The 24,239-nt window shown below is 42.2% G+C and overlaps 1 protein-coding gene across 2 annotated transcripts in view; it reads right to left on the bottom strand.

Annotated features, from left to right (window-relative positions):
• The window catches only part of LOC124605346 (collagen alpha-1(XVIII) chain-like), a 650,709-nt gene that overhangs the window by 529,971 nt on the left and 96,499 nt on the right, over positions 1-24,239 (bottom strand). For both annotated transcript variants that reach the window (XM_047136964.1, XM_047136965.1), the window contains exon 2: positions 5,622-5,699. In XM_047136964.1, the coding sequence (XP_046992920.1) occupies positions 5,622-5,699 (78 nt within the window). The remainder of the gene's footprint in view (positions 1-5,621; positions 5,700-24,239) is intronic.

Genomic DNA, 24,239 nt, shown 5'->3' with positions numbered 1-24,239 from the left:
ACTAATGCGAATTCTCTACAGACGAATGGAAAAACTGGTAGAAGCGGACCTCGGGGCAGATCGGTTTGGATTCCGTAGAAATATTGGAACACGTGAGGCAATACTGACCTTACGACTTATCTTAGAAGAAAGATTAAGGAAAGGCAAACCTATGTTTCTAGCATTTGTGGACTTAGAGAAAGCTTTTGACAATATTGACTGGAATACTCTCTTCCAAATTCTAAAGGTGGCAGGGGTAAAATACAGGGAGCGAAAGGCTATTTACAATTTGTACAGAAACCAGATGGCAGTCGAGGGACATGAAAGGGAAGCAGTGGTTGGGAAGGGAGTGAGACAGGGTTGTAGCCTCTCCCCCATGTTATTCAATCTGTATATTGAGCAAGCACTAAAGGAAACAAAAGAAAAATTCGGAGTAGGTATTAAAATGCATGGAGAAGAAATAAAAACATTGAGGTTCGCCGATGACATTGTAATTCTGTCAGAGACAGCAAAGGACTTGGAAGAGCAGTTGAACGGAATGGACATTGTCTTGAAAGGAGGATATAAGATGAACATCAACAAAAGCTAAACGAGGATAATGGAATGTAGTCGAATTAAGTCGGGTGATGCTGAGGGAATTAGATTGGGAAATGAGACACTTAAAGTAGTAAAGGAGTTTTGCTATTTGGGGAGCAAAATAACTGATGGTGGTCGAAGTAGAGAGGATATAAAATGTAGACCGGCAATGCCAAGGAAAGCGTTTCTGAAGAAGAGAAATTTGTTAACATCGAGTGTAGATTTAAGTGTTAGGAAGTCGTTTCTGAAAGTATTTGTATGGAGTGTAGCCATGTATGGAAGTGAAACATGGACGATAAATAGTTTGGACAGGAAGAGAATAGAAACTTTCGAAATGTGGTGCTACAGAAGAATGCTGAAGATTAGATGGGTAGATCACATAACTAATGAGGAGGTATTGAATAGAATTGGGGAGAAGAGGAGTTTGTGGCACAACTTGATGAGAAGAAGGGACCGGTTGGTAGGACATGTTCTGAGGCATCAAGGGATCACAAATTTAGCATTGCAAGGCAGCGTGGAGGGTCAAAATCGTAGAGGGAGACCAAGAGATGAATACACTAAGCAGATTCAGAAGGATGTAGGTTGCAGTAAGTACTGGGAGATGAAGAAACTTGCACAGGATAGGGTAGCATGGAGAGCTCATCAAACCAGTCTCAGAACTGAAGACCACAACAACAAGAACAATATAAAACATTACGTGTAATATATAATGGGAGAAATGGTTACCAAAAATCTCAAAATGAATGTACCTTTCCGATTTACTGCAAATTTTTACACCTCATTATAAGACATGCTTAAACACTTACAGCCCACGTACTTCTTACTGTATGAATATACAGGATGTTTCACAATTCGTGTTACACCGTTCTAGAGATTGTAGAGAGGACTTGGTAGACCAAGATTTACATAGGAAGCAATGTCCGGAAACGTCATCTGTAGCGTCGGCTAGAGAGCGTTAAATTTACAGGTGCCGATGTATGTATATAGACAGGATGATTCCGTGACGAAGTTACATGCTTTGTAGTATGATGGAGAAGGATAATTGTATCAATTTGAGGTAATGGCCCCTGTGCCGGAAACGAACGAGTCGAATCTTATAAGCGAAGACCGTTCTGATACTTCTGGCGGAGGAATACATTTACTGGTACTATTGTTGCTAAGACTGTAGGCTAGATACCTTTGAGAGGTGGTAGTAGGGACGGAAACAAGAAAACATGTCCATTATATTTGGACTCTAAAATGCATGCCTTGAGAGCTACGAACGCTTGTTCAATAGAGGAGATGTGTTTCACAGTAGCAAAGATAAATCAAGTGCTGACAGCTTTACAAGCATGCATTTTAGAGCCCATGTTTACTCGACATTTTTTCCTTGTTTTCGTCGAAACCATCATTTCTGACCGTCGCCTGCTCAACAATCTTAGCAACAACAGTACCAGTTCATGTATTCCAGTGTCACAGATATCAGAACGGTTTTCACTTATAACTTTCGACTCGTTCGTTTCCGGTATAGGGACCTTTACCTCAAATTGGTACATTTATCCTTATTAACCACCCTAGAAAGTCTGTAACACTCTAACGGAATCACCTCGTATATATACATGCATTTACAAACACCGGCGCTTTAACTTCGACGCTCTGTGGTTTCGCTGGATGACTTTGGGTTTCTATGTAAAACCTGATCTGCTAAGTCCTCTCTACAACCTCTAGAAGCGTGTAAAATGAACTGAGAAATATAAAAGATATTGGTTTATGAATCGAATATTACTACAGAATCTGAATTTGGAATAACAATAAACAAGGCTCAGGATCAGAGAGAAGGGGAAGAAGATATGGAGAGAGGGGTGGGAGGAAATGGACATAGAAAACGAGAAGATGGAGACGGACAGAGAGAGATAGCAGGAGGAGATGAAGAGAGAAGGGAAGGAGAAGATGTACAGAAAGACGGGAGGGGAGGCGATGGACAGAGAGAGAGAGGGATGGAGGAGGAGATGGACAAATAAAGGCGGAGGGAAAAATGGACAGAGGTAAGGAGAGGGAAGGACATTAGGACGTATATGCAAATTCCATATCTATTAGAAACGTGCGCTTTCTCTTTTTTTTTCTCTTTAAGCAGACTGAGCCACAGGAAAGCGTGACCGGATACACCTGGTGCACTTTTCCACAGGACTGGAGGACTTTAGTAAACGACAGATTAACTGACAAACTGATATTACCCGTGACGAATCACAGTTTGTGACGCCTTTGACAGACATTCTGAAGAGAACTGATAATATGTGTTTCTGCGTAATCGTCGTTGCAATTTCGGTTGCGAGAAGAGAATTCGTTCAAACCGCGAGATGCGTACTATCGTATCCAGTAACGGGGCGCTGATGACTATACTGTTGAGAGCCCTCATCATCAACGTGAGGATGGTATTGGCGGTGTTGGAAGAATCATCCCGCTATTCACATGACAAGCTTTAGAGAAATCGCGGAATATCTAAACTAAGCTAGCTGAAACTTGAAACCTATTTCTCGAATGGCACACAGCAGCTCTGCCTCACATGACAATGACATCATATCTCCATTATGAACACAATGCGTATCACACATGTTGAATGAATCGTCACCAATACTAGAAGTTTCGACATTATAAAGCAATATTGTTTCGTGAGTTTCTGAGTCTGCACTACATACTTTCTTCTGCTGGTTCATGTAGATAAGCGGACCAAGGACTTCTGGCAATTTTTTCATGATATCAATGGTTCAAATGGCTCTGAGCACTATGGGACTTAACTTCAGTGGTCATCAGTCCCCTAGAACTTAGAACTACTTAAACGTAACTAACCTAAGGACATCACACACATCCATGCCAGAGGCAGGATTCGAACCTGCGACCGTAGAGGTCGCGCGGTTCCAGACTGTAGCGCCTAGAACCGCTCGGCCACCCCAGTCGGCAAGATATCAATGGCAGAGTAGTGGTCAGTTCTTTATAAGCGTGGGATAATCGTTTAGGGTTCGTAACCTTTGCAAATGTCGCCGCTAATGTACGGTTTCCTGCGACTTTGTCGTTCCGGATTTGAAATTTGCTGTGTTCTCTTTAGCGGCTGCTCTTACGCACAGCCGGCAAGTCCGCCAGCGGGAATTTCGTAACATCGCCTCCAGCAGATCTTTTTCTCCTTTTAGTTTATCTTCCGTGCCTCTATAATGCACTGATATAACTATAAACCAATCGCTTCTGTTTGTTTCTTTAAAGAAGTCGGTCAAATGGGGTCTCACAACAGGAAACCGAATTCCTACAAACAAAGACTGGGTGCCAGGATAACACCCTTTTGTTTTCTACCACAATTTAAGCATACTAATAGCAAAGGATCGTTTTAGCCTGGTCTATTCTCGTAAAGTTAGACACGTTTTCATTATTTCAGTTGATTAAGTGTTATCTTAGTAGTTAAACTGTTTCGTTTACGTTCCTCCTAAGCCCTGGGATTACACCGTGACCCGTAATCTGACTTTAGCATCTGGCCACGCGCTGTGTGTGTGGAAAGTGCCAAACTGAACAGTTGTTTGGATTCTACGTTGAACTGTAAGGAACGATATCCTAAGACGTTCACTTGTTAGAGAATTTAAAGTAATAGCACCTGTAATCGGATGGTACCTAGTAGATCTCTACGGTACTCGATCCAACCATGAGATTGCCCACTACGTTATTTTATGTCTTTGGTATTTCTTGCTATTGATTCTTGAAAGACCACAACTGCTGCTTCTTCTTCTTCTTCTTCTCATTATTATTATTACATTTGTTGTTGTTGTTGTTGTCGTTGCTGGTAGTTGGTTCAAATGGCTCTGAGCACTATGGGACTTAACATCTGAGGTCATCAGTCCCCTAGAACTTAAAACTACTTAAACCTGACAAACCTAAGGACATCACACACATCCATGCCCGAGGCAGGATTCGAACCTGCGATCGTAGTGGTCGTGCGGTTCCAGACTGTAGCGCCTAGAACCGCTCGGCCACCCTGGCCGGCCGTTGCTGCTGATCGATTTCCTATTTTAGTTGATAGTCTTCTACCAATGTTTGTATCTTTCTGCACACAGCTCTCGTTACCCACTGCAATGCAGTTTCAGTATTCCCACCATATTTTTGTGATGCCTGTCGAGGAAAGCGCTAGAGGAAACATAGGAGCCGGCTGGTGTGGCCGTGCGGTTAAAGGCGCTTCAGTCTGGAACCGCGTGACCGCTACGGTCGCAGGTTCGAATCCTGCCTCGGGCATGGATGTGTGTGATGTCCTTAGGTTAGTTAGGTTTAATTAGTTCTAGGTTCTAGGCGACTGATGACCTCAGAAGTTAAGTCTCATAGTGCTCAGAGCCATTTGAACCATTTTTGAAACATAGGAAATGTGTTGTTTACGAGAGCAGAAATACACGTGTGATACCCGTTTATAAAAAATACGCTCATACACTTACTTATTGCTATCACAAAACACGTCTTTGAACTAAATCACTAATGGAGAAGAGATGGATCCATGGAAACAAGGCTGATCGGGATTTCAGGTGGACGATTGTTATTTTGATCAACGAATTACGGTCACGAGCTAAGAACTTGAGTATTAGTTGCCCAATTTCTTCATACGTTTGTAAGGACCTATTCTACTATTGCATTCCTTTATCCCCTTGAATTAGAATGTTCCAAATTGTGATATTTTGATATCTTGTTTGACGTGATTTTTGTTTAATTAATGACAAGCGCACTGTAATAATCCTTTTGATTCTACAATAGTAGTTGTGATTATGTGAAAATTCAAACATAACTATCCAAATTACTAGCCTCAAAGCCCAAGGAATGTTAGTAGCTTCTCTACAGTTAAGTCATTTGGTTTTTTAACAGGTTATCGTTTGTACTGGTCGTTACCTTAAATGACAGTATGTGCCTTGAAGAACGAAATTGTTGCCTTCCTAACATATATGACACTAAAAAAGTCTGTGATAAAGTTTGTTTGGGTAACATTGTTAGTTGATGTCATATTGTTAACAATTAGCAATTTCAAGGCTCATGAACAGGTCATGGAAATATCAAGCCACTATACTTGCCTTGCAGTCGAAGGAGAATTCAGCATTCTTCTGTCTTCAGTTGAAACATTCCTTCGCGGACAAACGTAGTCGAAGTCCCTAAACAATAAAAAAGATGATGTTACTAAATCTGCTTCAATAACTGTACAAAATCGTTATTAATGACTCAATTCTTCCTGCTCTTATACGTCGTTGCTGAAATAAACATTAACCAATTTATATTTATGATATTCACATGTTGCTTCAATTAATAGTATGTTTAAGATACCGAAATATAGAAATGATATCAGTACCTCCATGAATTTAGCGTCAGATAGGAACATTATATTGATATAGATGCTACGCAGATTGATATTCTTTTCACTGTAAAGTCTCACAGTTAATTTGTGAAGAAATACGGTAAGAGACACTGTTTTCTCTGACTGTACAATGTAATTTACTGATAACACACAGTGCCATCCAGATTCGAGTTATTGCGCAGAACGTTACTTTTTAATTTCCAATCCTCATGATCAGTGTGGGACAAAGGTGTACAGTAACCAATTAGGTATTGCAAAGACTCTTGCAGCTTTGCATGCTTCACATGATAACGAAAGTGACACAGTTTCTAAGTGTCTGTAGTGAACTACCAGCCGCACATCAGCTGTAAGCACACACTCTCTATCTTACGCGATTTTTATTTGTAAGCAGCGTTATCCCTTATCTCGAAAGACCTTGAAATCCGTCACACTACATTGTAGTTATTGTGGCCTTCATTCCGAAGACTAGTCTGATTCAACTCTCCAGGCTAGTTTACCGCTAGCAAGTCTCATTGTCTCAACTTCTGCAATCTACTCCCACTTGAACATGCTTACTGTATTCAAGCCTTACTCTCCCTCTACTTCTTTGCCGCTCAAAATTCCCTCCATAACCGACGTAACTATTCATTGTTACCTCAAGATGTGTCCTCTCAATAAATCCCATCTTTTATTCAAATTGTGCCATAAATTTCTTTTCTCCTCTATTCAGTTCAGTACGTCTCCATTATTTAACCGATCTACCCACCCAATCATCAGCATTTTTTTCCTCAAAAGATTTTACCCTCTTTTTGTGTGGGCTGCTTGGTGTCCACCTTTCGCTTCTATATAAGGCTATACTTCAAATGCTTTCAGAAAGGTATCCTAACACTGAAATTTTTTATTCAGTGTTATCATATTTCTGTTTTTCAGAAAAGCTATTGCTGGTGTACAGCTTATGTCGTCTCTTTTCTGTCACCATTATTTTGCTTCCCAAGTGGCGAAACTCATCATCTGCTTTTAATGTCGCTGTTCCTAACCTAAATTTCTCATCGTCACCTGATTTAATGGGTTTGCACTCATTACCCTTCTTTTACTTTTAGTAATGTCCCTCATGCAACCTCTTTTCAAGACACTATCCATTCCGTTCAACAGCTCCTCGATGTCTTTTGCCGTCTCTGATAGAATTGCAATCTCGTCGTCAAAACTCGAAGATTTTATTTCTTCTTCCCGAACTTTAATCTCTTTCAGCATTTCTGTATGTGTAATTCATTACTCCAGTTTAGCATCGTCTGTCGATTTCGCTTTCCGTGTGTCACCCGGGGCGTAGAGTCCACAGTCGTAGCTAAGTAATGTTTTGATGACAGAGGTCGCCGTCTGTTTTTGAACGCTGAAGAGAATGGCCACACAGCCAAATCACTGGCTCATTCAGTGCTGAACAACAACCATCGCCTGTCCATATTACGCAGGACATCCTCTACTCGGCACACAGTAATTGTCATGAGCGTAGTAACACCGTTGCTCGACGCTCCAAGCGTGGGGACATGAGGCCTCCAATGATGAGTTGCGCTACACGTTGGTACGCGCCGACGCAGAGTGTGAGGACGTTGAATACCAAATGAGGAGATGTATCGCGTTTGCCAAGATGGCCCCTTTCAGGATAATGATGGAGTTGGTGGGTAACACGGAATGAAACAGTGACCCCGATTCGTCTGATATCGTGTGCGCCGGCGGAAGAAACAGGAAACCCAGTGTCTGATCACGTGCATCATTTTCTTTCCTTACAGCACTCCAGAATTGTTGCATAATGGTTTGAGGAACACCCTACGAACATTAGGATACTTGTGTGAAAATGGTTGAAATGGCTCCAAGCATTATGGGACCTAACATCTGAGGCCATCAGTCCCCTAGACTTAGAACTACTTAAACCTAACTAACCTAAGGACATCACACGCATCCATGCCCGAGGCAGGATTCGAACCTGCGACCGTAGCAGCAGCTCGGTTATGGACTGAAGCGCCTAGAACCGCTCGGACACAGCGGCCGACGAAATCAAGGTCACTACACACCAGTCTTATGGAGCATATATCTAAATTACTGAACGACTAACCCCGTTGATGGTACATAATCCTAGTTGCAGATTGCCTATCTGACGATTTCCGGGGCAACATAAATTTTATTTTCAACATTTTATATAACTGTTGACCGAATCTACTCAGTAATAAGTATAATCTTATGTTATCGGTTTAAGACAGTAAGAAAAGTGTTTGAGAATCAGAACCCTTAGAGACGTGCAACGAACTTCAAACGTAATTTAAAACACTTTTTCTCGCTGACCCCCTCATAAAATGATGAAATAAAAGAAGTTCATCACTTAGTACAGATTCACTGTTTTGCAGTAAAATTTTAGCATCATCCATGACATTTGATTTATTATTTCTTTACTGCTAACTCTATACTGCAACACGTTTTGTAGACAATATCCACGAATACCTGCAAAATTATGTAATGGTACGACACATATTTCCGGAGATATGATTTAAATATTGTGAAGTGTGAAAAAGAAGTTTTTTCGTAACTGAGCACAGTAAAACTTCTGAATCAGGCATTCTAATTTCTTAGTTATTTACTGCTGGAACTATTCGCCAAACACTTTGCAGAGAGTTTCTAGGTAAACCACTGATTGTACCTGGAAGAATTTCTAACTAACATGCTTAACCTAAAATAATTAATACATTAACTCATTTGTAATTAGAAATCTGATGCTGTTTTATACGAAAAAGTTCTATTCTTTAAGGACTCAGGGTTTACTGGTTGGCTCTAAAGAGAGAATTTTTCTGGCTTTGGACACACGTCTGTCAAGCCTCCGTTAACTGTGTATTTTCCTGCGTTTAGCCGAGTTGTATTAATTTTTCTGTACGTTATTTCGACGACCGACTCTGACTTCTTGTTCATGAGGTGCCAGCTGAGTACCATGAGCACTCAATGTTTCGACTCAAATCAGATTCTGAAGCTTGTTAGTGTCGCACCGGCATCTATAGCTGAGTTAGACTTCTGGTGCCCAGTGCGCCCTTGACGCTCATTCGCTGTTCATTCGTTTGTCAGAGCCAGCGCCGTTATTCATTACTCTGATGGGAGAAGTGGTCTTCGAGATATCAATAGATCGAGTTTCAGACCCCAAGACTACCTTAAATCGAAAACTACGTACGTCCACGTGTATTAGGTTTTCAGACATCTTTATTTCGATGGACTACTTCATCTCGCTGTCCCAGAAACATGGAATTTTCACCACAATACTGGTCTCGTCCTACTCCAGTTCATGATTAAACGACAGGTAGTGGTCAGCAGCAGGTGATTTCCTTGGTTGTTGTTGTCAAGTGTCTCACAAATGTTTCTTACATCTCTCTGAAGACTCTTGAGAAGGAATTGATGATAGGAAATGGTCACTAACAAAATCGATACAGTTGATGATGTCTGCGTGGCAGAAAGCAAGATTCGATCGCTCGCGCAATTAAAAAAGCCAAGACAGGAAGCACGGAGTCATACAGTAATTATTCTCACTGAAAGACGTGTAGACGAGAAAAACTGGGCCATCCCCCGACTCGTCACCGTCATCAACATGACAGGATGTGCTACGCGCTACTAGGCAGATCTCTCTAATTCGATTGCTCGTGAGTTTGTACTGCCTTCTTTATTCTGTTTCTGAAAACTGTTTACGACTTATTTTAAGGTATGCTGTAGTTTTCTTTATAATGCCACATAATTTGAGATCGAAAATATTTGTATTATAAGTAGGACAAGGCACGCGAGACAAGGTCACAATAACCGTTAAGATTCTTTGGCGTTTTTTGTGTTCTCCTTCACACATTCCGATTATACACACAAGATGCCGAATAGGGTCGGCTCTTATGCTAATACAGATATTTTCTGTTGTAACCGTGCGTCATTAATGGTGATAACTCTCACAGCATGAGGTAGGTTCTTCCGTTATTAAGACTGCCCTTCAGTATGCTTGAAGAAGTTTTGTAAGGAACCATTAAGTATTGATACTCTCGAAATTCAATGGAATTTAGAAATTCTGGCACATCTATCTCTCTCTATGTTTATGTATTATCTGCGATTTGCCAGTAAGAAAAAAAAGGATACTTTTCTCTGATAATCTTCACATCTACCATTAGTGTGTGGCATAACAATCACACGTATTCAATAACTTTCCAGTACATATTAAATGTCTACATATTAAATGTCTTGTAGGTAATGTGGTGTAATTAAAGACTGAATTAAGGTACTTTGTGTTAGACAACTCGTTTTGCTTCACCGAGGACAACTTTCCCAGAATCTCTTAAATTTAAAGCGGTAAGTTATTTTATTATCAACATTATCCCAGTACTACAATAATATCACATTAAGATAAATTCATTTCCTTGCACTGAACTTAGATAAAATGTCCATTCTTGACTTCTTCCCGACATCCCAAAGCCTTCCCTCCACGGGCTCCATGGAATAAATCAATGTACGGAGGTTAAAAAAGTAAGATAGGAGGGCCGTTGAGACATTAAATTCCAATTGGTGATCGTCTATTTCGGAGCCGTTAAGAAAATAATAGCAACGGGCACGTGACATTTGTATTAGAAAGAGAAACGAATACACAAAAACGGTAAATCGAAGAAATACTTTCCGCAATGAGGTGCGTGTTTTGTTTATTTTCAGATCCGCTATTGTATGTAGGTGAAACAGCATTATTTCGTCGTAGACATTAGCTTTTGGTGCTTAAAAATTATTCGCTATAGTGTAGTTCTCTGAAAATATGTCGATTTATTCTTCAAAACATAACCGAATATTGGTGCATCAATACTAAAATAAATTATTTCCATTTGCTACATCGTGCACATGCTACTATAGGGGAATTTTGTCTCCACGGAGCAAAGTCCTTAATTTCGATGCTACTGTTCAGTCTTTCTGTCCATTGACTATGATGAGCTTCGGTTTATTCCAACATCAACAAGAAAAATGACTAAATTTGCAATATCAGGCTGATTTGTCACAACATCGTCTTTTGCTTAAAGTAGGATATACGTTTATTTTATCACCAAACCTGGAACAGCAAAAACCTTGCAGCGGTTCAGGGCTGGGTGTTAAAAAGCTGCTGGGAAATGTGACTGAAGCCTGATATGCTGAGAAGTGGCTCCAAGTTTCTTTGTGAATATATCTTCGCCGCTACAGCATTCGCTATTGCCTTCTAACTCAACCATCGGGCTTTGTACCTGAACACGCCCGTTTTGTAGATTTCTGTGGTAAACTTGGTGATGTCAGAGGTTTTCCGACCAAGTTAAGAGCCAAGTACAATTTTGCGATGTCACACACTTAATTCTGGTACGCTGCTTTGAGAGGGTTGACTATTGTCTCTGTGGCTGCAACCTTCTGGGCCCTAAATGTGCTACATTGCACGGACGATTTCGCGCATGCCATTATCTCTATTCTTCTGTAATACGATTAGAGCGAAAGAATAATGTCGCAAGTTGCAACCTTTTGATGTCAGATTCATGATAATATCCTGGTAGCCACCTCACGATGCCATGTGGACCTAAGGATTAACCTGGATAGGTCTACTTGAGCCTGTAGGGCGATTTCATACGCGAGCGTAACAAAATACTTATTATGTGGAGTCAGGCTTTCGTTCTATGCACTCAGTTATTTGAACTGGCGTGTTCTAATAATGGCTTCCTGCTTAGGACTTAACGCAATCTAGGTTAACGGACAGCCAGTATTCTTTCGCCACGCATGTGTTCAGGAAGTTGTCACATCCCTTTCCTTCTGATATCGTAAACAAATTTCATGTGGAAGTCTTCCCGAAAATATGCGATGTAGTAGTAAGGTTTTTTGTATTCGATGCTTGATTGCACATGGCGGACAAGCTTGTCCAAAGAGGCATGCACTTACAATGATAATGCAGCTCTTTAACCACGTGCTTCCAAAGGAGGTCTCCCACACATATCACTATTCAGCCTGAGAACGTGGGTAGAGCCCTATCATATTTTCGCAAATATTGTTTAAAGATACATAACTGTTATTTATGAACTTGCGTAAAATATTCAGGTTTGTCTTATAGTTATTATCAACGGGAAAGCTGACTGAGGTGCTTAATTCTATTTTTTACCCTGGTATTATACAGCACTTCCAGCGTTACTAATCAGAACGGTGGCGCTCAGTCCCTGAACGAGCCACTGGAATGACTGCAGTTTGAGTGCAGCCTTTCTATTCGCCGCGGCGCTAGGAGGGGGTGTGTGGCTACCCCATTGTCTCGACAGGGGAAGATCCTGGGTACTGAATTTGGCAGCAGGCTCAGACGATCTGGCCCCGTCTGGGACGGACTGGACCAAAGAAAGCTACCGGCTGCTACCCAGAACTGAACTCTGGATCTACATCTACGTCTACATACGTACTCTGCAAGCCACCATACGGTGGTCAGATTCAGATGCCGGTTTTCTAAATTTTCTCAATAGTGTTCCTCGAAAAGAACGTCGCCTTCCCTCCACGGATTCCCATTTAAGCTCCCGGAATATCTCTGGAACACTCGCATGTTGTTAGAAACTACCGGTAACAATTCTAGCAGCCCGCCTCTGAATTTCTTCGATGTCTTCCTTTAATCCGACCTGAAACGGATCCCAAACACTCGAATAGTACTCAAGAACAGGTCGCACTAGCGTCCTATATTCAGTGTCCTTCACAGAATAACCACACTTTCCCAAAATACTCCCAATAAATCGATGTTCTCTATTCGCCTTCCCTATTACAGTCCTCTCATCCTCGTTCTATTTCATACCGCTTTACAACGCTACGTCCAGATATTTAAACGACGTGACTGTGTGAAAAAGGACACAACATTATGGGTTTGTTTTTCATACTCATCCGCATTAACGTACAGTTTTCTACATTTATGGCTAGCTGCCATTCTCCACACCCACTAGAAAAATCGTCTAAGCCCTCTTGTATCCTCCTATAGTCTCTCAACTTCGAAACCTTCCCGTACACCACAGCATCATCGACAAACAGCCGCAGATTGCTGCACACCCTGTCCACCAGATCATTTATGTATATAGATGCATGCTGAAGAGCCAAATAAACTGGTACACCTGCCTAATATCGTGTAAAGACCCACCAGCTCGCTGAAGTGCCGCAACACGACGTGACATAGCCCCGAGTAATGTCTGAAGTAGTGCTGAAGGGAACTGACACCATGAATCCTGCAGGGCTGTCCACAAATCCGTAAGAGTACGACGGGATGGAGATCTCTTATGAACAGCACGTTGCAAGGTATCATAGATATGCTCAATACTGTTCATGCCTGCGGAGTCTGGTCGCCAGCGGAAATGTCTAAGCTCAGAAGAGTGTTCTGGACGTGTGGGGTGTCGCATTGTCCTGCTACAATAGCGTAAAGCTTTTTTTGTTTTGCAGTCATCAAGCGTACACGAGTGGCCCCTCGGCTCCGAAAGGCCATGCTGTTGAATGGTTCCCACGCTGACTCTCGTTGATGACCAGCACTGAAATCCACAGCAGTTTGCGGAAGGGTTGCACTTCTGTCACGTTGAATGATTCTCTTCAGTCGTCGTTGGTCCATTTCTCCCAGTATCTTTTTCCGGCTGCAGCGATGTCGGACATTTGATGTTTTACCGGACTGAAGACATTCACGGTACACTCGTGAAATGGTCGTACGGGAAAACCCCATTTCATCGCTACCTAGGAGATGCTGTCTCCCGTCGCTCATGCACCGACTACAATACCACGTTCAAACTCACTTAAATCTTGATAACTTGTCATTGTAGCAGCAGTAACCGATCTAACAACTGCGCCAGACACTTGTTGTCTTACATAGGTGTTGCCGACCGCGGCGCCGTATACTACCTGTTTACGTATCTCTGTATTATACGAGTCTCTTTGGCACTTCGGTGTATTCAGAAAACAATAGCAGTCTTACCACAATATCTGAGGCCGAAGTCTACTACTCCTTCCGCTACCCAACCATTAGTATCGTAATTGGTTTAAAATGGAAGAGTGAAAAGATATGATTGTTTATGATGGATACGAAAAATACAGTGAGGAACGATCACCGCTTAGTGCATCGTGGAACTGAACTCCGCGATGACGTTATGGGATGCCGGCCAATGGCAGCCTATTAGTCGCGAATGGCCTACCTGTTAAATTTTTCTTCGGTTCTTGACCCCTTAGTCGAGCGATAATAGGAGAAACATCTTTCGTCCTAACGGCTGAGAGGTGCACATCAGCCATAGCTAATTGATGGTGGGTCGGACACGGCCCATAATCTCGTGTGTCAAAGGGCCAGGAGTTGTCGCAGGCGTGGCGCGCGCCCGCTCTGGAGGCGTTGCCGTAACTGGGGGCGGTCTGGGCGGCGAGACGAACGAGGCCCGGAGAGCCGTGACAGAACAGGGAATCCCACACACGTGTCGCCGCTGTCGCGTGGGGGCCGGGAGGCCACGTGTGTCCACAGCGCTGCCGCCGGCAGACGACTCCGCCTCGTGTAAGCACAGCCCCGAACGTCAGGACGACGGGCCGTCACGGCGCACAGCGCCCTAACCTCTGCTCAGACGCGCTCTCCATCTCCTGGTTCAGAGTACCTCTCCATCCGATACAAAGACGTCTTCCTGATCTCGTTTTCAAGAAAGAGAGCTCGAAGCAAGGCTGAGATTCAAAGATGCGATATATTGTGAAAAGGGTGATGATCTTCGTTTGCTATCTACTTTCCTTGTAACTTGGATAGACGGCAGTAGGAATGCAAACGATACATCGATGTTTTGGTAACACCGAGGGTCCATACATAGAAATAGAGGACAACGTCGATGTTTTGAATGGCGATACATCGCCGATGAATCGACGACAAAAGTCCAAAACTATCGACATCTTTCAACAACGGATCATGCAATTCGATCGGTGACGTTCAGCTTCAGACGCGTCGAGATTCTAAATTTTCCAATACAGCTTCTAAATGTATCAGCATTAACGTCACTTTGTACAGAAACTAGATGGCAGTTATAAGAGTTGAAGGGCGGGAAAGGAAGCAATGATTGAGAAGGGAGTCAGACAGGGTTGTAACTTATCCCCGATGTTATTCAACTGCATATTGAGCAGGCAGCCAAGGAAACAAAGGAAAAGTTTGGAATGGGAATTAAAGTCCACGGAGAAGAAATAAAAACTCTGAGATCTGCCGATGACGTTGTAAAAGATAATTCTGTCAGAGACAGCAGAGGACTTGGAAGAGCGGATGAACGGAATGGACAGTGTCTTGAAAGGAGGATATAAGATGAACATCAATAAAAACGAAACGATTATCGTATTTAGACGAATTAAATCAGGTGATGCTGAGGGAATTAGTTTAGGAAATGAGACACTTAAAGTAGTCGACTAGTTTTGCTATTTGGGCAGCAAAATAACTGATGATGGTCAAAGTAGACACGATGTAAAATGTAAACTGGCGATGCCAAGAAAAGCGTTTCTGGAGAGGAGAAATTTTTTAACATCGAGTGTAGATTTAAGTGTCTGCAGGTACTTGTTTGGAGTTTATCCATGAATGGAAGTGAAATGTGGACGATAAACAATCTAGACAAGAAGAGAATAGAAGCTTTTGAAATGTGGTGCTGCAGAAGAATGCTGAAGATTAGATGGATAGACCACGTAACTAATGAGGAGGTACTGAGTAGAATTGAGGGGAAGAGAAATTTGTCGCACAACTTGAGTAGAAGAAGGGATCAGTAGGTAAGAAACAGTCTGAGGCATCAAGGGTTCACCAATTTAGTATTGGAGGGAAGCGTGGAGGGTAACAATCGTAGACGGAGACCAAGAGATCAGTACAGTAAGAGGATTCATGAAGAGATGAACAGGATTGCACAGGATAGAGTAGCATGCAGAGCTGCATCAAACCAGACTTTGGACTGAAGTCCACAACAACAACAATTCAAATAAATTGCGTAAAGCGTTTGAGATATTGGCAAAGAGACCAAGATAACATTGTCATTTATCAAAGAAATGTAACCTGATCCGAAGAAAGCATTATGTAATGTTTCTTGTCGGTTAGGCATTGTTTTTCATAAAATGGTTATAAAATGATGATTCATGATTCTGTCAGTTCTCTCTCTTTCTTTGACGCTTCAGCTTGATACATGGAATTGTTTTGCAAGTATGAGTTATTTTATTTCAAAAGTAACAGTATAAAAGAATTCCTATTGTTATTCAGTCATTCTGAGCACCCTTAGTCGCCCTTTGCATTAGAATCATTGTGATAAATTGTCTTGGCCTTGGTAATTGTATTAGCTGAGGCTTGTGTGGAAGTGCGGATGATCGGTCGACATTTGCCACCAATCGTAATTTCAGTGTCTGCAAATGAAAACTTTTTTGGTCATTATTAACATACGAAGTCCGATACTTCTACATAGGTTTAGTGGATGAATTTTGTTTGCGTGTTTTAACGCTGTTTTAAGGCAACCATGTAGAGCTGATGCTGTTCAGTAACTTTGGCTTGAATCGAACTCAGGTAAATAGTAGAAGCAAAAGTATTCAGAATTTAAGTATCAGAATATGCACTATCAAAGAAAGTTGCATTTAAGTAACAGAGTATTATTTTCACTTCAATCATTTGAAAGGTAAAGATCCTACAAAATAACAATTTCAGTACTATAACTTCCTCCCCCGGAGAATTACTAGAAAGCAGTTTGTGATATTTTTGCTATTCAGCGATATGAGCTACGTAATAGATATCGAAAAGTTGTACCGGGAACATGAATCAAGTTCTTGGTGAACAAGTGTCGCTGTTAGTTTTACATTTTCATTGTGAGTATGCTGTGGACAATCCCGGCTTCCAAAATGACAACCAGTGTTCATAGGGATCCATGCAAAAGTTCTTAGCTTGAAGAACACGAAAATGTGAGGACTGTGATAGGGAAGGCGAATAGTCGACTTCGGTTTATGAGGGGAATTTAGGAAAAGCGTCGCTCCTCTGTTAAGCAGACCGCATACAGGACGCTAGTTTGACCTATTCGTGAGTACTACTCGAGTGTTTGGGACCCGCACACAGCCGGATTAAAGGATGACATCGATGAAATTCAGAGGAAGGCTGCTAGATTTTTTACCGGTAGATTCGAACAAAACGCAAGTGTTTACAGATGCTTCGTGAACTCGAATGGGAATCCCTGGAGGGAAGGCGACTTTCTTTTCCAGGAACACTGTTGAGAAAATTCTGAGAACCGGCATTTCAAGCTGAAGCTGACTGCAGAACGATACCACGGCCATCAACATGCGTTCTACGTAAGGACCAAGAAGACAAGATACGACAAATTAGCACTCTTACGGAGGCACGGAGATAGTCGTTGTTCCCTCGCTCTGTCTGTGAGTGGAATAGAAAAGAAAGCGACTAGTAGTGACACAGTGTACCTTCCGCCATGCACCGTATGGTGGCCTGCGGAGTGCGTATGTATATACAGAACATACTGAGCCACCCTATTGCATCTCGACTGGTCTGTTATACGAACCAATTTTCATTCCATAGACGATAGCTACTTGTAACAGCTGGTGGAACAGCAATGAACATCCCTGCAATTTGGCAGCTCTGTGGGGGGAAAATTAACTAGTGGCTTCAGCTACATACGGCATACCTAAAGACTGCGAACTCTATTCCTCACCGAATCGAGGTGATTATTAAGGCTAGAGACGGCATTACACGGTATTGGCGTGGTGTCTTCTGGGGGCGCCTAGTTTTTTTTTTTTTTAATTACCTGTGCTGATAACCACCCCTGCTGTTCAGAAACTACACTGCTCTGCAAAATTTAAGGACGAGATAGATAAAGTAACATATTATAGCAGTAACTCGGTGGAAGTGATTGAAGTACGGGAACATGTTGCCACAAGTACCCAGTTTTGCACAGAAAGCTGTACGCCACATGGCGTGACAGAACCAAAGGCTCTACTGTAAGAGAGCGAGGGTTTGGTCGACAGTCAACCACAGCAGCACATCACCGCTACGTTGTGTAATCGGCAAGATGGGATCCAGTCAAACAATGGGTGCAACTGCAGCCACATGTAACAGGACTGCAAGGCATGCAATTCTGCACTCCCCAGTGGCACGACAACTGCATAAGGGTGGTCTCTTTGCCCAACAACCAGTATCTTGTGTTCCGTCGACTCCCGCATATCACCGGAACCGTTTGCGATGGTGCCAAGACTGTAGTGACTGGACCAACGAGGAATAGGGTCACGTACTCTTCTCGCGTGAGAACAGATTCATTCTGAGTAGTGATTTTGGATGCACCCTCATATGGTGAGAGGTGCGAACACGTAATGCACCGAGGACTATTGTCGAACATGGTCGTTTTGGTGGTCCAGCTGTTATGATTTGGGAAGGTATAATGTTGCAAGGCCGTATAGACATCCAAATCTTTCAACACGGAACACTCAGTTGTCGACGCTAATTTAGCACTCAACTCCTTCCCCGTGTGCGACGTTTCAGGGTTGCATACGGCATACCTAAAGACTGCGAACTCTATTCCTCACCGAATCGAGGTGATTATTAAGGCTAGAGACGGCATTACACGGTATTGGCGTGGTGTCTTCTGGGGGCGCCTAGCTTTTTTTTTTTTTAATTACCTGTGCTGATAACCACCCCTGCTGTTCAGAAACTAAACTGCTCTGCAAAATTTAAGGACGAGATAGATAAAGTAACATATTATAGCAGTAACTCGGTGGAAGTGATTGAAGTACGGGAACATGTTGCCACAAGTACCCAGTTTTGCACAGAAAGCTGTACGCCACATGGCGTGACAGAACCAAAGGCTCTACTGTAAGAGAGCGAGGGTCTGGCCCTGACTTCACTTTTATGGATGGCAGTGCGCGACAGAATCAAACAGCACAGGAGGAGGAGCTCTTTCAGCGAGCGGATACTCGGTGAATGGATTGGCCTGCGCGTTCTCCTGACTTAAATCACATGGAGCACGTGTGGGATGCGTTGGGGAGACGTATCACAGAACGCCCACATGCACCAAAGACCATCCAACAGTTGTTAACCGCGCTGTTAGAGAAACGAAACGTTCTTCCACAAGAACTCTTTACCAACGTTGTGGCCAGCAAGGGAGTATGTTGAAGAGCTAGCATTGCCGCCCGTTGCGATCACACACCTTATGAATATCCATGTCCCGCCTTTCGTAATGTCCAGGAGAGTATGATACACCGCGGTGACTTCAAGGTAAATTCTGTCTTAGAAATGAGTGCCATTTCTGTTCCCGTCATTGGGTATTTCTTTCAGTTACCTTTTGTACTATACTGTAGCAGTCCTATAAATGGTCCAAGTTTCATCGACGTGTGTTATTTGTCAGTAGCCGGGCGCTGTGACCGAGCGGTTCTAGGCGCTTCAGACCGGACCCGCGCTGCTGCTACGGTCGCAGTTTCGAATCCTGCCTCGGGCATGCATGTGTGTCATGTCCTTAGGTTAGTCAGGTTTAAGTAGTTCTAAGTCTAGGGGACTGATGACCTCAGATATTAAGTCTCATAGTGCTTAGAGCCATTTGAACCTTTTTGAACTTGTCAGTGATACACTAGGCATCGTTAAGTTCTGCATATCGATGCATTAAGTACACTTAATTCGAACAAGGCAAAAGACCCTTACAGAATTCTACACTGAGGAGTCAAAGAAACTGGGACACTTCGCTAATATCGTGTACGGCCCCCGCGAGCACGCACGAGTGCCGCAACATGACGTGGAATAGACTTGGGTAATATGTGAAGTATGGCTGGAGCGAACTAACATAACGAATCCTGAAGTGATGTCCATAAATCCGTAAGACTACGACGGGGTGGAGATCTCTTCTGAACAGAACGTTGCAAGGCATCCCAGATATGCACAATAATGTTCATGTCTGGAGAGTATGGTAGCCAGCGGAAGTGTTTAAACTCGGAATAGTATTTCTGGAGCACTCTGTAGCAATTCTGGACGTGTGGGGTGTCGCATTGGTCTGCTGGAATTGTCCAAGTCAGTCGGAATGCACAATGGACATGAATGGATGCAGGTGATCAGACAGGATGCTTACGTGCATGTCACCTGTCAGAGTCGTATCAGGGATCCCATATCACTACAACTGCACGCGCTCCACACCATTACAGAGCCTACACCAGCTTGAACAGTCCCCTGCTTACATGCAGTGTCCTTGGATTCATGATATTGTCTCCATACCCGTACACGTCCATCCGCTGATACAATTTGAAACGAGACTCGTCCGACCAGGCAACATGTTTCCAGTCATCAACAGTCGAATATCGGTGCTGACGGGCCGAGGCGAGGTGTAAAGCTTTGTGTCGTGCAGTCATCAAGGGTACATGAGTGGGCCTTCGGCTCCAAAAGCCCATATCGACGATGTTTCGTTGAATGGTTCGCAAGCTGACACTTGTTGATGGATCAGTACTGAAATCTGCAGCAATTTGCGGAAGGGTTGCACTTCTGTCACGTTGAACGATTCTCTTCAGTAGTTGTTGGCCCCGTTCTCGCAGGATCTTTTCCCAGCCGCAGCTATGTCGGAGATTAGATGTTTTAGCGGATTCCTTATACCCAAGGTACTCTCGTGAAATGTTCGTATGGGAAAATCCCCACTTTATCGCTACCTCGGAGATGCTGTGTTCCATCGTTCGTGCACCGACTGCAATACCACGTTCAAATTCACTTAAATCTTGATAACCTGCCATTGTAGCAGAAGTAACCGATCTAACAACTGCGCGAGACCCTTGTTGTATTATATAGGCGTTGCCGAACGGAGCGCCGTATTCTGTCTTTTCACATATCTCTGTATTTGAATACGCAGGCCTATACCAGTTGCTGTGGCGTTTCTGTGTAATTAGATTTTATATTGAATGCGCTGCGGAAGTACTGCGTTTCCTAACTCTTACTATCCAGAATCTCTTACACAGCGAATTATCCCGCGTGCTCGTAGAAGGACGTGAGTCTCCTGTTTTACCAAACAACGGAAGCGTACGAAAAGGTAAATTTCGTCGTCCTAGATTTCTGGATGGCGTTCGACACTGCATCGGGTTATTCACCAACAACGAGTGTACGATCATACTGAGTTTCTAGCAGATTTACAATTGGATCGATGAATTTTTGGCTACTGAAGCTCAGCAAACTCTATTTATGTCGATTGTTCCACACGTCAAGATAGTAATCTATGGTAGAGGCAAAACTGAATTCTTTAATGAGAGCTATTTTGCTGAATTAACAACTCTGCTACTACGTCTCCTTAATAACTAATATATTGAAGTTTTCTTCGCCAACTGCCAACAAAATGTGACCTAAAGAATACGTTCGGCAAGTTTGAAGCGATCCAGTATATCTCCTACATTTACTTTCATATCCTATAGAAAAAGAAGTATTCCACATTCTTATACAACCATTTTGATATAGGCGTCCCAATATTTTTCTTAAACACACGGATGAAATATAGGATGTTTCTCTCAGTAGTGTTAAGAGAATTTCATCTCACATTCTTGGTCTATTCTTGTAGTTCTCCATCTCTAAAGAATGCAGTTTAACTTTAAACTAAAGACTTGCTTATTTCCCTTTTCTTTTTTACCATACATTCTAAATTAACAACATTGTGTAAATTTGCCATACACACAGGGGAAATTCTCTGTGGGATACTCGGACTGATGCATAGCAAAAGCTAATTGGGCCACATGGGTTGATAAAAACGCAGTAAGGAATGAGACCTTCGTGTTATGGAGGTCAAAAGACCAAACAACCAGTTTCATTGTTTACTATATTCTTTATTACGCTACATGTCCTTGGGACGTGGATCCGATATTGCCATGCAGCATCTGTGTGTATAATACACGGTTATGTTTATAACACGTGCAGTCTATGTATCTGTCGTGAGTAAGCCATCTGGTATACCTATAGAGCATCGTGCGCAATGACATGGTGAAGATGGAAACTGCTTAAAGCGACATTGTGTGCTTGACATATAAATCATGTTTGTTTACCTGCAGGATAAATTACTTTTACTGCATAAAAGTTAACTGAACGACCTCCACAGGATGGGCGTCTGATATTCCCCACCTTATTCGTGCGACTTCACATCACAAAGTCACCTAAAGCACCTATTCTCTTCGTCTGAGTGGAATCGGAACCAATACGTCACTTTTACAGGAGATTAAGCAAGTTTTAATACCATTTTCCTGTTAATAGCATCACTACACTCGCATTATAAAATACAAAAACGTCCCCTTAGTAACTTATAGATGGACTTTTCATGTAATTGTAATCCTCACATACAGCCGAGAGTGTATTACGACGGAGAGTTTCTGTACTATTCCACGGAGTGTGTCTAAGGAGATATCGCGATATTTCCGTAATGTTTAATCGTTTCTATACGGAAGTTATTGTACAAGAAGAAGATTATGTAGCAATTTTATGTCACTATCCGTTAGTGTATTTTTATTATACTTTACCTTTCTTCCATCAATAATCTAAAAATTTCGGTTTATTGCCAGTTACCATGATGTTCTACTGTGATCTTTCATCAAATATTATGTACTCTCTATGTCCTCACACAGTTTTTTTAATCGTCTGCTAAACAACTTACGTAATATAGTACTAGCTCATTAGGAAGGTGTACCAAACGCCAATAAATAAATAAAAGTACGTATATTTTAACTGTTGATAATATTACCGGCTATATGTTACACTGAAATTCACAGTGCTAAATGGCGTCATATTCATCAAGTCATCGGTCAAAGCCGACGCTTCGAATATTTAGATAACTCCACCCGAAAAATATTTCATACTGACATAAACAAAGACGTAAAACTAAAGAGTTCGGGAGAAATTAGCTGCACCTGAAGATGAGCCTGTAGGCTAAGTTGCTAAATGTGAACGTATTTAGGAAAATGAAAGTACGAACAAGATGTGCCAAATCTTTGGAATCAAAATTGTATGGACAGTAACTGATCCTAAATTGATTACTTTAAGATGAAGAACTAATAATTGGAAAATAATGATTGAGGTGGTACGAGGTGTTGGATGCGTACGATGTACGTATTTGTAAACTGCTTCTATTTCGTAACAAACAAATGCTTGTCGCCGCTGCGTTGAAAAATGTGTGATGCATCCACCATCGATCACAGTTCACGATTACTTATCGAAAACAGAACATTACTTGTTAAATTTAATGTATGGTGCAGCAGAGTACAGAGCCCTGAAAGCGAACAAATTTACGGAATAAAGTTTCCATCATCCTTCTTCCTTATTGGAATAAACTTAATACCATGGACTGAAATTTACGAAAAACCGGGGTCGTTTTTATCACAGAGAGTAGGTTGAAGTTGTCGACAAAAGCAGTAGAATTTCAGAGGAGTGTGTCGGATGGCGTTGGAGAAGGTACACGAATCAGCACACGTCAAAAGAACTCGTGGAAAACACTCTTTGAAGAATACGGAGTGTAGAGCACTGGTGAAGCAGTGCTAGCAAATTGGCCACATGAATTTGAACTCAGAGTGCAGTTGTGATATGAAGTATACCTCCTTCAGTGCCTTTGGTGTTTCCAACTAATAAATAATAAATACCTTGTCTATAATAAAATGTTTGTCAAGGACTGTGACTGAATAATATGCATACAAATATCATAGTTTTACCGACTCAGTCATATCTGAGGTGCATTAAACAATGTAATACCGTCTTAATCCACCTGGTGATGTTGGCATGACCATTGAAACACATAATGGTATGTAGATTAAAAACTACAGAAGATTTTTTTAAAGGAAATATTATGTCTTTCTCTCTGTGCTAAGATGTTTTTTGTTTTGAAGGCAACAATAGGTACCTACATTTAGTTGTCTACAGGATTACGTGTGGCAACTGCCAAAAACAATATACTGGGCAGACAGCTAGAACCTTTAAAACGTTTTTTAAAGAGCACTCTTGGGCACAAAATGAAACAGCGTTGGGCAGTCATACGATCTCGAAAATGGACACACACATGGAGGTCCTTCCCGAAACCAATAAGGGGCGGTATCAGGCTGTTCTGGAGGAGATTGAAAGGTACTGAGCGAAAACAAAAGGAACGGACAAGATTTCGAATAATCAACATGAGTTTCAAGGATTGCTTATATCAATATATACGTTGTCGTTGTATGCTAAACTTACAATTCCCGATGTGTCCCTGGTTCCGTAAACACGAATATGCTTACTTGTGTGGTTGCGCTACCAGCGTGCTCAGTATAAACAAACACCATTGCCAGGCTCGACGCTCAACCAGTTGCAGGTCGTTACGCTCCTCTTACCACCTGCATATGGTCTTCTGTAAGTTTTAAAGCTTTTTGCGAA

This window comes from Schistocerca americana, chromosome 3 (assembly GCF_021461395.2).
Source record: "Schistocerca americana isolate TAMUIC-IGC-003095 chromosome 3, iqSchAmer2.1, whole genome shotgun sequence".
NCBI lineage: Eukaryota > Metazoa > Arthropoda > Insecta > Orthoptera > Acrididae > Schistocerca > Schistocerca americana.
Note: the sequence above shows the minus strand (reverse complement) of the source record. Positions and strands in the feature narration are given on the sequence as shown.